The sequence below is a fragment of the Entelurus aequoreus genome, linkage group LG18, assembly GCF_033978785.1.
Source record: "Entelurus aequoreus isolate RoL-2023_Sb linkage group LG18, RoL_Eaeq_v1.1, whole genome shotgun sequence".
Classification (NCBI taxonomy): Eukaryota; Metazoa; Chordata; class Actinopteri; order Syngnathiformes; family Syngnathidae; genus Entelurus; species Entelurus aequoreus.
Window position 1 is genome coordinate 25,984,099 of NC_084748.1, and position 12,442 is coordinate 25,996,540.

Sequence of the window (12,442 nt, forward strand, 5' to 3'; positions counted from 1 at the left end):
GCAGGGGATGGCACTGAGGCGAGAGAGACGTGCGCGAACGTTCAGGGAGCGGAAGGATGTCCTGGCTTTGTTTGATGACGAGCAGCTGATCAAACGGTATCGTTTAGACAAAGCGGGTATTATTTTTGTCACAGATTTAATAAAGGCCATCATCTCATCAGCAACATCACGCAGCAGAGCTTTCACAGCAGAAATAAAGGTCATCACAATGCTTCGATATCTCACCACTGGGAAAATGCAACAGTGATGATTTGGGGCCATCACAACCATCAGTAAGCAGAATTGTTATGGAAACAATAATGGCCCTTACTGCTCCTCACCTTGTCATGCGTTTCATTGACTTTCCAACTACACCCCAGATAATTCAGCAGAAGCAAACTGATTCATTGCCAATATTGTTTGTTTGTTTTGTATTATTTTGTCGTTTATTGTCAAAATATACACTCCCATTGTCCACTTAAATATTTCTAAGACATTTCTTTATTCTTAGACAAGGGATTCCCTTCCGTGATTGGTAATTTCTATGGACACAGAAATGACGTCACCTAAAATTTCGTTTACGGCACATCTGTCGTAATTCAGCTCTGAGTGTGACACTTAAGATTCAGTCCTACACTTCGCTGAAAGTGTGAGTAAGACGCTTGATAACTAACTTTTAAGTGCAGCTTTCAGCGAATAATTTCTTTACTCATAAGTCAACTCTTAGCAGACTTCTTAGGAGTAATTCTAAGAAGCTTGATAAATACGGCCCCAGGAAACAACCTTAAGCAAAGCAAATATGCAATTATATGACATACAACTCGAGACTTTCAAAGAGATGTTTTGCAAACCATCTTCAAGCTGCTTTTTGACCCCCTCTTCAGGATTCGCCGTTTTGTGGGCAGTCTTATTTACGAGCCTCCACTTCGAGTGCGTCTTCTTCTTGCCAGCCATGTTGTAGTTTTAGCGCTTCAGTTAGGATTCTTCTGACAGATATAACAAAGACCTATACATTACTTTGTAATAGAAATGGAAACTAGTGGAAGATTTTAGCATGCATGTGCATGTACGAGCCAGTCTGCCCCACAGTAAGAGGACAGAGGAAAAAAAAGGGGAGCTTATTGACTACAACTTCAGACTAAAACGGCAGACTCGCACAAAGCTCTTTGGGTAGATTTCCACCATAATGGAGATATCTGCTGATGTCACACTTAGAAAACATTTCAAAAATAGTGCAAATTTCAAACGACTTGTATGAAGGAAGGCAAAGTTGTTTTTTTTAAATATCTCTACCATGCCTAAATGAGTTGATTTAAAATGTTTGGGACTTATGCAGATCCCAAATAGACAAAAACAGGTACGAATAGGTTAGAACAGTTGATTTTGCAAAATATGTCCCCTTTAAGAGACTCACAACTATGTGTTGTGATTTGTATTGACAAATTTACATTTACTGTAATGTGCCCCAGGATTTGAAATCAATCTTAAGAGATTTTTGAATGAATGGATTTTGCGAGACTGGCAATAATATCAGTTCTTACTTTAGATTGATTGTGATGCAATACTGCAGACTTTCTGCTTCCTGCAGTCTTTTGCAAAATGTTCATGTTAGGTGCATTTTAACACGGAGAGACAGAGTATTAACAACACATCCAGAAATAACATAAAATTTGTAATTGATTGAATGAAAAAATATTTAATCATTAATCAATCTAAACATTACTTAGTTCTTAGGATTTTCTTCTTTATGGATACTCTCCAAATTGTGTTTTTTTTAAGATGTCTCTTGGCAAACACATATAATCCCATATTGTGTTTGCATGAAACATTGTGAAATAATCTCTGATACAAGCAGTGTTTACTTGTACAAATGTAGACTGCCAGTTAACATCTACATTTCCTCCAATAAGCACACAAGGTTGGTCTTTATTGTTGCCAAAAAACAATTAAAACTCTACTCTAAAAGCATAAGTCTGTCTGTGATAAAGGTATTTTTTTTCATACATACTATTGTTTTCTGTTTGACTAATTCCACTTGATCAAACCTCTTTGTGCTGATATCACATCAGATTATTAACGGTACCGGCCAATGTTCAAGGCGCCAAGTCAGTATTGAATCGGAAGTGAAAAAGTTGTGTCAGGACACCCCTATGATGAGATTGACGCCCTGGTACAAGATCGGTCCGAGCTCCGCAGGAGATGGAGGAAAGCATCGGCGGAGAGAGAAGGCCTGAAGGTGTTATGGGACGAGGGGAGACCGAAGCTGGACAGCATGCAAAGAGCAGAACGTATTCGCAGACGCAGACGCAGAAAAATAAAGGAGAAAGAAAGAGATAGTTTCATGAGGAATCCTTTCAAGCACGCCCGTCAGCTTCTGGAGGAGAAAAGAAGCGGGAAACTGGAAGCCACCAAGGAGGAGCTTGAGCAGTACATCAGGGGCCAATACAGCGACTCAAAAAGGAACGATCCGTTAGGTTCACCAGGATACGTCCCTCCTCCACCTCCTCCAACCACGCAGTTTGACAGCTCCCCTCCTCGGCTGAGCGAGGTAAGAGCAGTCGTCAAGAAAGCGAGGTCAGCATCAGCTCCTGGGCCTAACGGAATCCCCTACAAGCTATACAATAACTGCCCCCAAGTGCTGAAATGCTTGTGGAAGCTAATGAGCACAGCATGGAAGAATCTACTCATTCCGTGGAGTGGCAGAGAGCTGTGGCGGCGTTTATTCCGAAAGAACAGGAGTCCCATAACATCAATCCAATCCAATCAATCCACTTTATTTATATAGCACATTTAAACAACAAAAATGTTTCCAAAGTGCTGCACAACAATATTAAAAACAATATTCAAATATTATCCCCAGCTTCATCAATGACTGAATAAAAACAAAAAATAAATGAATATAAAAACAATATAAAAATAAATATGATTAAAAACTATTTTAAAGGGTAAAACCAATTAAAACAGAAAATAGAAATCAAATCAGTCAATTCAGGAGCATTGCTCTGTTGAATGTCGAGGGAAATATCTTCTTTGCAGTCATGGCCAAGAGACTAACATCTTACCTCACAGAGAATGGCTATATTGACACCAGCTGTCAGAAAGCTGGAGTACCAGGTTTTCCAGGATGCGTGGAGCATGCTTCAATGATTTGGGGACAGATCCAGAGGGCCAAGCAGGAGAAGAGCGACCTCCACGTGGTTTGGCCTGACCTTGCCAACGCTTATGGTTCTGTCCCTCACAAACTCATCCAGTTTGCATTGGCGTGAACCTGGTAACCAGCTACTTCAGGGACTTCCAGATGTCTTTCAGCCTCCAGGATTTTACAACAGGATGGCAGCGTCTGGAAGTAGGCATCGCCATGTGGTGTTCCATCTCCCCAGTCCTCTTTGTCGCAGCTTTCAAAATCATCCTCCGCGGAGCCCGTCAGACCGTAGGAGGAATAAGACTGCAGACAGGGCAGAGGCTTCCACCACTCCGAAGCTACATGGACGATGTCACTGTGGTACTGCAAACAGCCTCATGCACGAGAAGGTGTCTGAAGAGGCTGGATGAGCTAGTGACATGGGCACGGATGAAGATAAAACCCTCCAAGTCACGAAGCCTCTCCTTGCGCAAAGGCACCAGGAACGACAATACCATCTTTGTTGCAGGAGGTGAGCAAATCCCTCTACTGGTCAACCAGTCCATCCAAAGCCTAGGGAAGCAGTACAATGCGGACCTGTCAGACTTCACACTGTACCAAAGGGTTATGTGGCCACTGAAGATGTGCGAGATTCCATCCTCAACAGCCAACTGGTTGGACAGACTAGCCGACTCCTACATCCGAAAATGGCCGGGCCTACCGCGTTGCTTCTCCGACACTGGCTTATTTGGGGCAACTTCGCTGCATCTGCCGATCCAGTACATCACCCTGGGATATAAGCAGGAGAAGGCCAGATTGGTTCTTGAGCTGGAAGAATCCTCAGATCCTACAGTGAGGAATGCACGTGTACCCACCCGAACAGGCCGGAAGTGGCAAGCAGGGCCTGATGTCGTCAAGGCCATTGGCAGGCTCCAACACCAGGAAATAGTTGGCAGGGTGCAAGTCGGGAGAGTGGGGCTTGGTTGGGGAGACTTTCCACGCCTCTGGTCAAAGGCCACAAAGAGGGAACGCAGAGCCATGGTCGTGGAAGAGGTCTCAAGGGCGAACCAGGAGCAATATACCATCAAGGCCGTGTCCCAAGGTCGCCAAGGGAGATGGACCACTTGGGAAGGTACCATCAGGAGACCCATCAGCTGGGCCGACCAATGAAAGATGCCACAAGCCAGACTCAGCTTCCTACTCAGGGCAACCTATGACACCTTGCCATGCCCTAGAAACCTCCACCAGTGGTTTGGCCAGGAGGAGAGCTGTCCCCTGTATGGTGCTCCCAACGCCTGAAGCACTTGCTATCAGGCTGCAAGATCGCACTGACACAGGGTCGTTACAGATGGCGGCATGATCAAGTCCTGATGAAACTGGCCGAAGTCCTGAAGAGCAGTGGAAAAGAGGTCAACAGCCAGCCCATAGCCAAGCAGCTTCCTGTCATGTTTGTGAGGCAAAGGATACACCAGCCGACGAGGCCCCCGCAGTGTCCTCTTTCTGGCAAGGGACTGGAGTATGAGGGCCGATATCGGCAAACAGTTCCAATGCCCCCGTGAGATCACCACCACTTCACTCCGCCCAGACATTGTGCTGTGGTCTGCTGCTACCAAGTCTGCCATGCTGATAGAGCTCACCATCCCCTGGGAGGAGGGAATCCAGGCAGCCTACGATCGCAAAGCAGCCAAGTATGCAGATCTGGCTGCTGAGTGCAGAGAGGCAGGCTGGTCCACTACCATCTACCCTGTGGAAGTAGGCTGTCAGGGCTTCGTCGGCACATCAACAACAGGGCTGCTCCGAGATGTGGAGCAGCCTTGACGACTGGAGCTAAGCTCCAAAGGGAAACCAAGGCCCTTGCTGAGGAAGCAGAAAAGGGAAGCTTCTGGTTGTGGCTGAGGAGGAGGGATAAGTACTGGGGGTCGAGGCAATAAGATGGGTCGGCTGCAGGGGGTGGCAGGGAGACGTCCCTGCCACCGCTCCGCCACCAGGAGGCGTACCGGGGTTAAAGAGAGCGAAACTCCAATGAGCGGTGGTCCCCGGCTGATGACCCTGCAGCTGACCCAAGGCGCTGTAGGAGGCGCGTCAGGCATACTTGCCCAGCAGAAACAACACCATATCTGTACAATCAGTCTGATGATGGATTTACCCTGTCTAAAATCTTCAGATTCTTAATCCCTCTAACACATGTAACATTCGCATCCTAGACACACTGTCAGGGATACTACCTGGTGTCATTAAATGTTTTCAAGCATCAAACACACTCACCAAGGCGAGCGACCCGGCCAGGGTAAATCAGGCAACACTATCGCACCCACAGATCACTTCTGAGCCACAGCCACCTTAAAGCTACTTCTGCAGCCTTAGTGGCCTTGTTGATGGTCCTTCCGCTCCTCACTCCTGTAATGCTACACATTTTGTAGACGCTACAAAAGGGACTGGCCTGTGAAACCTTTACATCCGACCTCAATGTACTCGCCACCTGTCGCTCCGACATTCTTCCACCAGTTTGGCATACTTCGCCCTCTTTCTTTCATTGGATTTATCAAGATGGTCCTCTTATGGGATGGTTATTCTAGGAGGATTAACTGTTTGAAGGCTTCGGAGATATCAGCACAGTATCTGGCCTAACATTGTCTTGAAAGCGATTTCTGTGAGTCTGAGCTGCTTCCCCAAGTCAACTCTTAACTCCCAGTCTTGCACTGATCCTAAGAGGCCAGCGGTTGCTCTGGCAGAAGATTTTGTCTTTTATCCAAAAGTGATGGTCTTCATCACTGGACAGGGCGCTTATAGACGCTGATGCCACAGTTGAAGGTGTTTGCTTCGGCTTTCAGATCTTGGTCATGCCGCTAGCGATGTTGTCCCTCGCCTAGTACTATGAAATAGGATGTGCTCCAGAGTCCCTCTCTTGAAGCATAGCACGCAGGCTGTAGCCTCCACCTTCCCAAAGCAGAAGAGGTCAGATGGGCTAGGTAACATATCGTAGCCACAGCTTAGCTTGCCACAGCCTGGTGCCATAGCTGTGACTCAGTGTCTTCCACCGCCTCGAATGCCTTCCACTTCCGCTCTGTCCTCACCTTAATTCCAACCCAAAAAATTTGGGATCGGCTAAGTCTGGGTATTGCAGCACTTCCCTAGTCTGGCTCCCTTAACGTCCTCATTCAGGCTCTAATAGGGAGCTTCAGCATGTTGAATAGGGAGCTTCAGCATGCTGTTACGCCCTGAAAGGGCAATGCTGCTCAGGCTTTGTGGAAGACCTAACCACTTCCGGAGAAACCGACTGACTCTCCTCTCAAATCTTTTAATCGTGGAAATCAGCACCAAGAGGGACCCGAGTATCCGTGGAAGGATGCCATGCTGATATATCCATGCCTTGAACTTGCAAGACAGTTACTGACTTGTCCCACTGAGGCTCAGCCTCCAGCTAGAAGTCGGTTTTATGAATGGCTGCTTTGTCTCTCAAGCTGCAGTCAAACACTTTCCCCGGGCTCTTTAATGTTTTTTCCATGATTGATGGTATCTAGGTGCAGCCAAGTGCGAAGCAAAACTTGCTGGTGACCTTTCCTCCTTTCAGCATGAGGGGTCTGAACTTTGCTCACTTAAAGCTAATACGAGAACATGCTGTTACTGTGACTCATTCATAAAGGCCTTAATCTGTGGAAGGTAAACGCCGTACCTGGTAAGGTACCCCTCGATCTGGCTTTAGCTGACTTCACCAGCATGTTAATGACCAAATATATCTGCTGTACGTTATTCGCCCACGCTTTTCCTGATAAAACACACTTGATATAAAACATTGTTCTCTCTTTATTTTAAGGTATGCTACAATGTGAATCAAGTCAAGTGCGAGACAAGAACCAGATCTTCCGTCTGTTCTGTCATGAATGTCAGCGGGTTTTCCATGATCGTCTCATCAATGCCCAAGATAAAGAGTATTTCAACACCATCGTCTGTGAGACAGCCAGTAAGAGCAGTCACGCTGAATTCTGTGGGCTCTTTTGTCTTCATATATGTTGCAGAATAGCACTTACTCATGTCTTTTTTGGCCAGTGAAATATTTTAGTATCAACTTGCAGCCATCATACTTTGTGACTGAGCCCATAATATTTGGGGACTTCATCAAGGTATGTTTCTATTCTTATAAATCATACATCCTCATGTAAATATGGCGATCTGCACCACTTTTGTACTTGTTATTACCTTAGTTGTACACACAGATTTAGTAGATAAAATGCAACATACTCACCAATAGGGATGTTTACCAAGCACCGGTATTCTTAAGTACCGGTTCCTAATTGGGTCGGTCCAAGCGGAACGTTAAAATTCTGGACTAATGATACTCCTATCGGTACTTTTTTTCTTGTTACTGCGCATCACTGCTTGTTATTCATATTCTGCTTTTAGGTGGGTGCAGAAAAGGAAGAACGTCTGTATGAAGATCTTACAGACTTGAATAAGATCCAGGCTGTTCTTCAGGACTATCTGTGTGACTACAACTTGACGTACTCCAAGGAGAGCAAGCTGGTGTTCTTTCAAGATGCCATTGAGCATGTTTCTAGGTACAAAAAAATCAAATCACAAGCCTTCCCCTTAGGGCGTATTGTTAAAAAAATCTTTGGGTTACATCAATGAACAAATGTTTGTTCCATGTATGCTTTCTGCCACACATAGTGATCTATGTTAAAACACGAGTAGACTATATCGCGAACGATACTGAGAATTAAATAACAATAATTTCTCAATTTATGGGCTTAATTGGTTCTGATTCTAATAAATGGGTTATACTTGTATAGCACTTTTCTACCTTCAAGGTACTCAAAGCGCTTTGACAGTATTTCCACATTCACCCATTCACACACGCATTCACACACTGATGTAGGGAGCTGCCATGCAAGGCGCTACCAGCACCCATCAGGAGCAAGGGTGAAGTGTCTTGCCCAAGGACACAACGGACGTGACTAGGATGGTAGAAGGTGGGGATTGAACCCCAGTAACCAGCAACCCTCCGATTGCTGGCACAGCCACTCTACCAACTTCGCCAAGCCGTCCCCTTAAACCTTAAAGTTCCCTGTCGCCCTGCTATATAATCATAATTTTGATCATTGTGTTTACTAGAATTGCCCGCATGATTCGTTTAGAGAGAGGCAATGGCCTTTTGGTTGGAGTAGGAGGCACAGGCAAGCAGTCGCTGACTCGGTTAGCATCCCACATATGTGAGTATCAGTGCTTTGAGATTGAGCTGAGTCGAGGCTACAACTACGATAGTTTCCATGAAGACTTGAGGAGGCTCTACAGGATGGCTGGCGTAGAGCGAAAAGATACAGTGTTCCTTTTTACGGACACTCAGGTACAAAGACTTCAAATGAAAATGAGAAGTAATGCAAGTGTGTTGAAGGATGTGCTTCTTTACGTCCATGTTTTAGATTGTGGTGGAGGGGTTTTTGGAGGACGTCAACAACATGCTGAACTCGGGTGAGGTGCCCAACCTCTTTGAAAAAGATGAACTGGAACAAGTTCTTGCTGCAACTCGACCCAAAGCCAAAGAAGTTGGGATCAGTGAGGAGAACAGAGATGAGGTAATAATTAGCACTTTCTGCATACTGTGTCAAAATAAATTATTTTGTACTTTTGTATTCCCTTCAAAAACACAAATGGTCCAAAATGTTTTATGGTAGATCTGTTTACCAGGGGGTGACAGAATAACAAAAAATATATAGTTAAAAAAACCTGTACCCTCACCCTCGTTCCCTACCTTTGTATTAAGTAATGTTGAAAATAATTTTGTAATATTTAAGAACTACTTTGGATATGATAGGATGGCCTTTGTTTACTGAGACAATAAATACAATTATTGAATAAAAAAAACTCTAAATGCAATAGGGGTTAGTGCGTGTGCCTCGTTATAGCGGAGACATTTATTTGTACGTTATCCAACTAAAAGTGAAATTGTGAGTTTGTGTTTCATTTATAGGTTTTCCAATTTTTTATTTCTCGTGTCCGAGAGAAGATGCATATTGTGCTGTGCATGAGTCCAGTCGGTGATGCCTTCAGGTCTCGCTGTCGAATGTTCCCCTCTCTGGTCAACTGCTGCACTATTGACTGGTTTGTGGAGGTAATAATATTTCCGACTACATACGTATTTCATTTTATGTTTATGTTTTGATGGACTTAAAGTTTTCTATTCTTTTTTACACATATTTATTACACACCCATTCTAACATTTTCAATATCTTTCTGTCCGGGTTCAAGTTAGAGCTCAACTTTAGTGGGGGTCACCTGAATGTTAACACATGCAAATCCCTTATCTTGAAAAAAGTCATGTTTCAATTACCTGTATTCCTGAAGTCATGATTGAAAGTCCTCTGAATAAGATGTGTATTGTATTTCAGGTAGTTCAGAATACCTCAGCTAAAACTTATACACATGTTTTCTGGTCAAGCGCTAAAAATCCACTGAAGCATTTCTTTTGTTCTCTATTTCCTTCATGATGTGATGCCCAGTGGCCCCGTGAGGCCCTGCTCTCGGTCTCTCAGGCTTTTTTCCAGAATGTGGACTTTGGTACAGAGGAGCTCAAGTTGAGCTTCTCAGATTTGTGTGTGGAAACACACGTCAGCGTCTCGACCATGGCCGAGCGATTCTACTTAGAGTTGAGACGTCGATATTACACGACGCCCACGTCCTACTTGGAGCTCATCAACCTGTACCTGTCCATGCTGGACGACAAGAGGAATCTGCTGATTCTTGTAAGGCAAAGCCTAAAATATACATGGATGGATATTTGCAGAAAAAATTAATTGTACTGCAAATGATTTTGTCAATGAAAGCTACAACGCTAAATATTGTATTGTCATGTTAAAGCATAGGCAAGGGATTGAGTTCAGAACATATAACGCTAAATATTAGGGGTGTATCGATCTGATATTGATATTGGATATTGAGCTACGAGGAGCTAGCAGCTACACAACAGCAAAACACACAATAGCACACAAGCTAGCTATATGTAATACTTGTCCAGTTTAAAACAGCTCATTTGTCAATATAAACAAATATCAAATAATTATAGATGCATATTACTTTCACATACAAAGTCTCCAAGGCAGAACTGTATTAGAAAGGATCCAGTAACAAAGGTGTCTGCAGCATGTGCTTAACTTAATGAAATATTGTAGCCACGAGGTCTCACCAAAAAAAAAACACTTTTTCAATTTAAAAGACAGCATAAGTTCATTTCAGACGGTTGATAATAAATAGCTTAGTTGTTTTTTTTCCATACTAACCATTGTTCCCTGAGTAATTTCACAAATATGTTCTATCATTCCACACTACTAAGTAATATGTAGTATGTGTATGGTGGATCAATACACATTGTATGGTCATTTTGAATGTAGGCAAGAGATCGTGTGAAAAGTGGTCTGACTAAGCTACTGGAGACCAATGATTTGGTGGCAAAGATGAAAGTGGACCTCTCTGCCCTAGAGCCACTTCTCAAACAGAAAAACATTGATGTTGATGCCCTCATGGAAAAACTCTCTGTTGACCAAGAGAGTGCTGACGAGGTATTTTCCCCCTATTTCTTAATGTTCCATTAAAACATTGAACTGGTAGAAGTCTATGATGTATTTGATGCAAGCACCTATTGATGACAGACACGTAGAGTCGTCAAAGAAGAGGAAGCCATGGCAAAGGTGAAGGCTGAAGATACTCAGGCCATAGCTGATGATTGCCAGAGGGACCTGAATGAGGCACTGCCTGCCTTGGAAGGTGCCAACCAGGCTCTGAACTCTCTGGACAAGGCTGACATCTCAGAGCTCAAAGTGTTCACCAAACCTCCTGACATGGTTATGACTGTTATGGAGGCGATCTGCATTCTCCTCAACTACAAGTAAGTCTGCTTCTCTTACTATGAACAAACATAACGAACAAACATAAAACAACAAAGATATTTAGAGCTGTCAAGTGACTAATTTTTAAAATCAGATTAAACACTATAAACCTGTGATTAATTATGATTAATCAGGGGTTATTATTTGCTTGCATATATACAATTTCCATCCATCCATCCATCCATTTTCTACCGCTTGTCCCTTTCGGGGTCGCAGGAGCCTATCTCAGCTGCATTCGGACGGAAGGCGGGGTACACCCTGGACAAGTCACCATCTCATCGCAGGGCCAACACAGATAGACAGACAACATTCACACTCACATTCACACACTAGGGCCAATTTTAGTGTTGCCAATCAGCCGGTGCATGTCTTTGTATATACAATTTGCTGAAGAAAATACACCAATATTTGGGTACAAATGCAATTTGGTTGTCAGAAAGGAATACAGGAACATTTTTTAAATGTTTTACTGAACAACAAGTCATTGATTTGCTTAAAACTTGGCGAAAATAAGTAGTAAAAATCAAGTACACATTTGCTTTGCAGTTTTGAGTAATCTTGCAAACAAGGTACAATTACTAATCGATAATGTAGTAAATGCACTAAAACCACTTAATGCACCATTTACTCTTCTTTAGTTTAGCCTGTAGTTTTTTTTAAACAAACAATCTTGTTTACCTTTATTCAGATGACAATGTGCTGATCTCTTTTTTTGGTACAATGCGACACCAGCTCATTGTGATTATTTACAGATGTCCAGCATTCTCCAGGAAGCAAAATATATTCACATATTAGTCTGTAGTTGCAAGTTGATGCTCTTGTTTGTGTAGTACAGTTGGTTCATCCTTGCTATAATTGTGCCTCTCCAAGGTATTGTACGATGGATATGCTGTGGTGATATGAATGACATCTTCTTGCAGGACTTGGTTTTCACAGATGTTAGATTCCCTGCATGCTGTGGCTGTCCATTCAGCAAAGGCATATGTTTAACTTAACTGTGGCACTTTTGTTGACAACATTGAATCAGTAAACTTTGCCACCGTAGCGTTCTCCTCTGCTTGTTGTGGATGTAGCAAGCAGTCATGCTAGCATATAGCTATCGGCACGAGCAGAGCAGCAGCACCAGCTAACCGGCTAGGGACTTGAAGGTGGATTGGTGAATGTGACATCATCGTCATATATATGGCGTCGTGATGATTTTGTTTGGCAATGATGCATATGTAATCGCCCTGAGAAGGGAGATGTTTGAGTATACAGATACGAGGACACAACTTCGTTCTGCTCACGTCTGTATTGACTGCCAGCAAATCAAACACCAAACATGTAAAAGTACACAGTATTGCAACAAACATAAAATGCACTCCAGTATTAACATACGGATTTTACATTCAAATAATCAAGTAGGTTTTCCTGTTCTTTGCACTAATAGACCTTACCTTAGTGTAACAGTATTTGAAGATGT

At 43.4% G+C, this 12,442-nt stretch overlaps 1 protein-coding gene across 2 annotated transcripts in view; it reads left to right on the forward strand.

Annotated features, from left to right (window-relative positions):
* The window catches only part of dnah6 (dynein, axonemal, heavy chain 6), a 178,159-nt gene that overhangs the window by 86,739 nt on the left and 78,978 nt on the right, over nt 1-12,442 (forward strand). For both annotated transcript variants that reach the window (XM_062026800.1, XM_062026799.1), the window contains exons 47-55: nt 6,915-7,061; nt 7,148-7,221; nt 7,502-7,656; nt 8,213-8,444; nt 8,521-8,673; nt 9,069-9,209; nt 9,598-9,840; nt 10,486-10,653; nt 10,744-10,979. In XM_062026800.1, the coding sequence (XP_061882784.1) occupies nt 6,915-7,061; nt 7,148-7,221; nt 7,502-7,656; nt 8,213-8,444; nt 8,521-8,673; nt 9,069-9,209; nt 9,598-9,840; nt 10,486-10,653; nt 10,744-10,979 (1,549 nt within the window). The remainder of the gene's footprint in view (nt 1-6,914; nt 7,062-7,147; nt 7,222-7,501; nt 7,657-8,212; nt 8,445-8,520; nt 8,674-9,068; nt 9,210-9,597; nt 9,841-10,485; nt 10,654-10,743; nt 10,980-12,442) is intronic.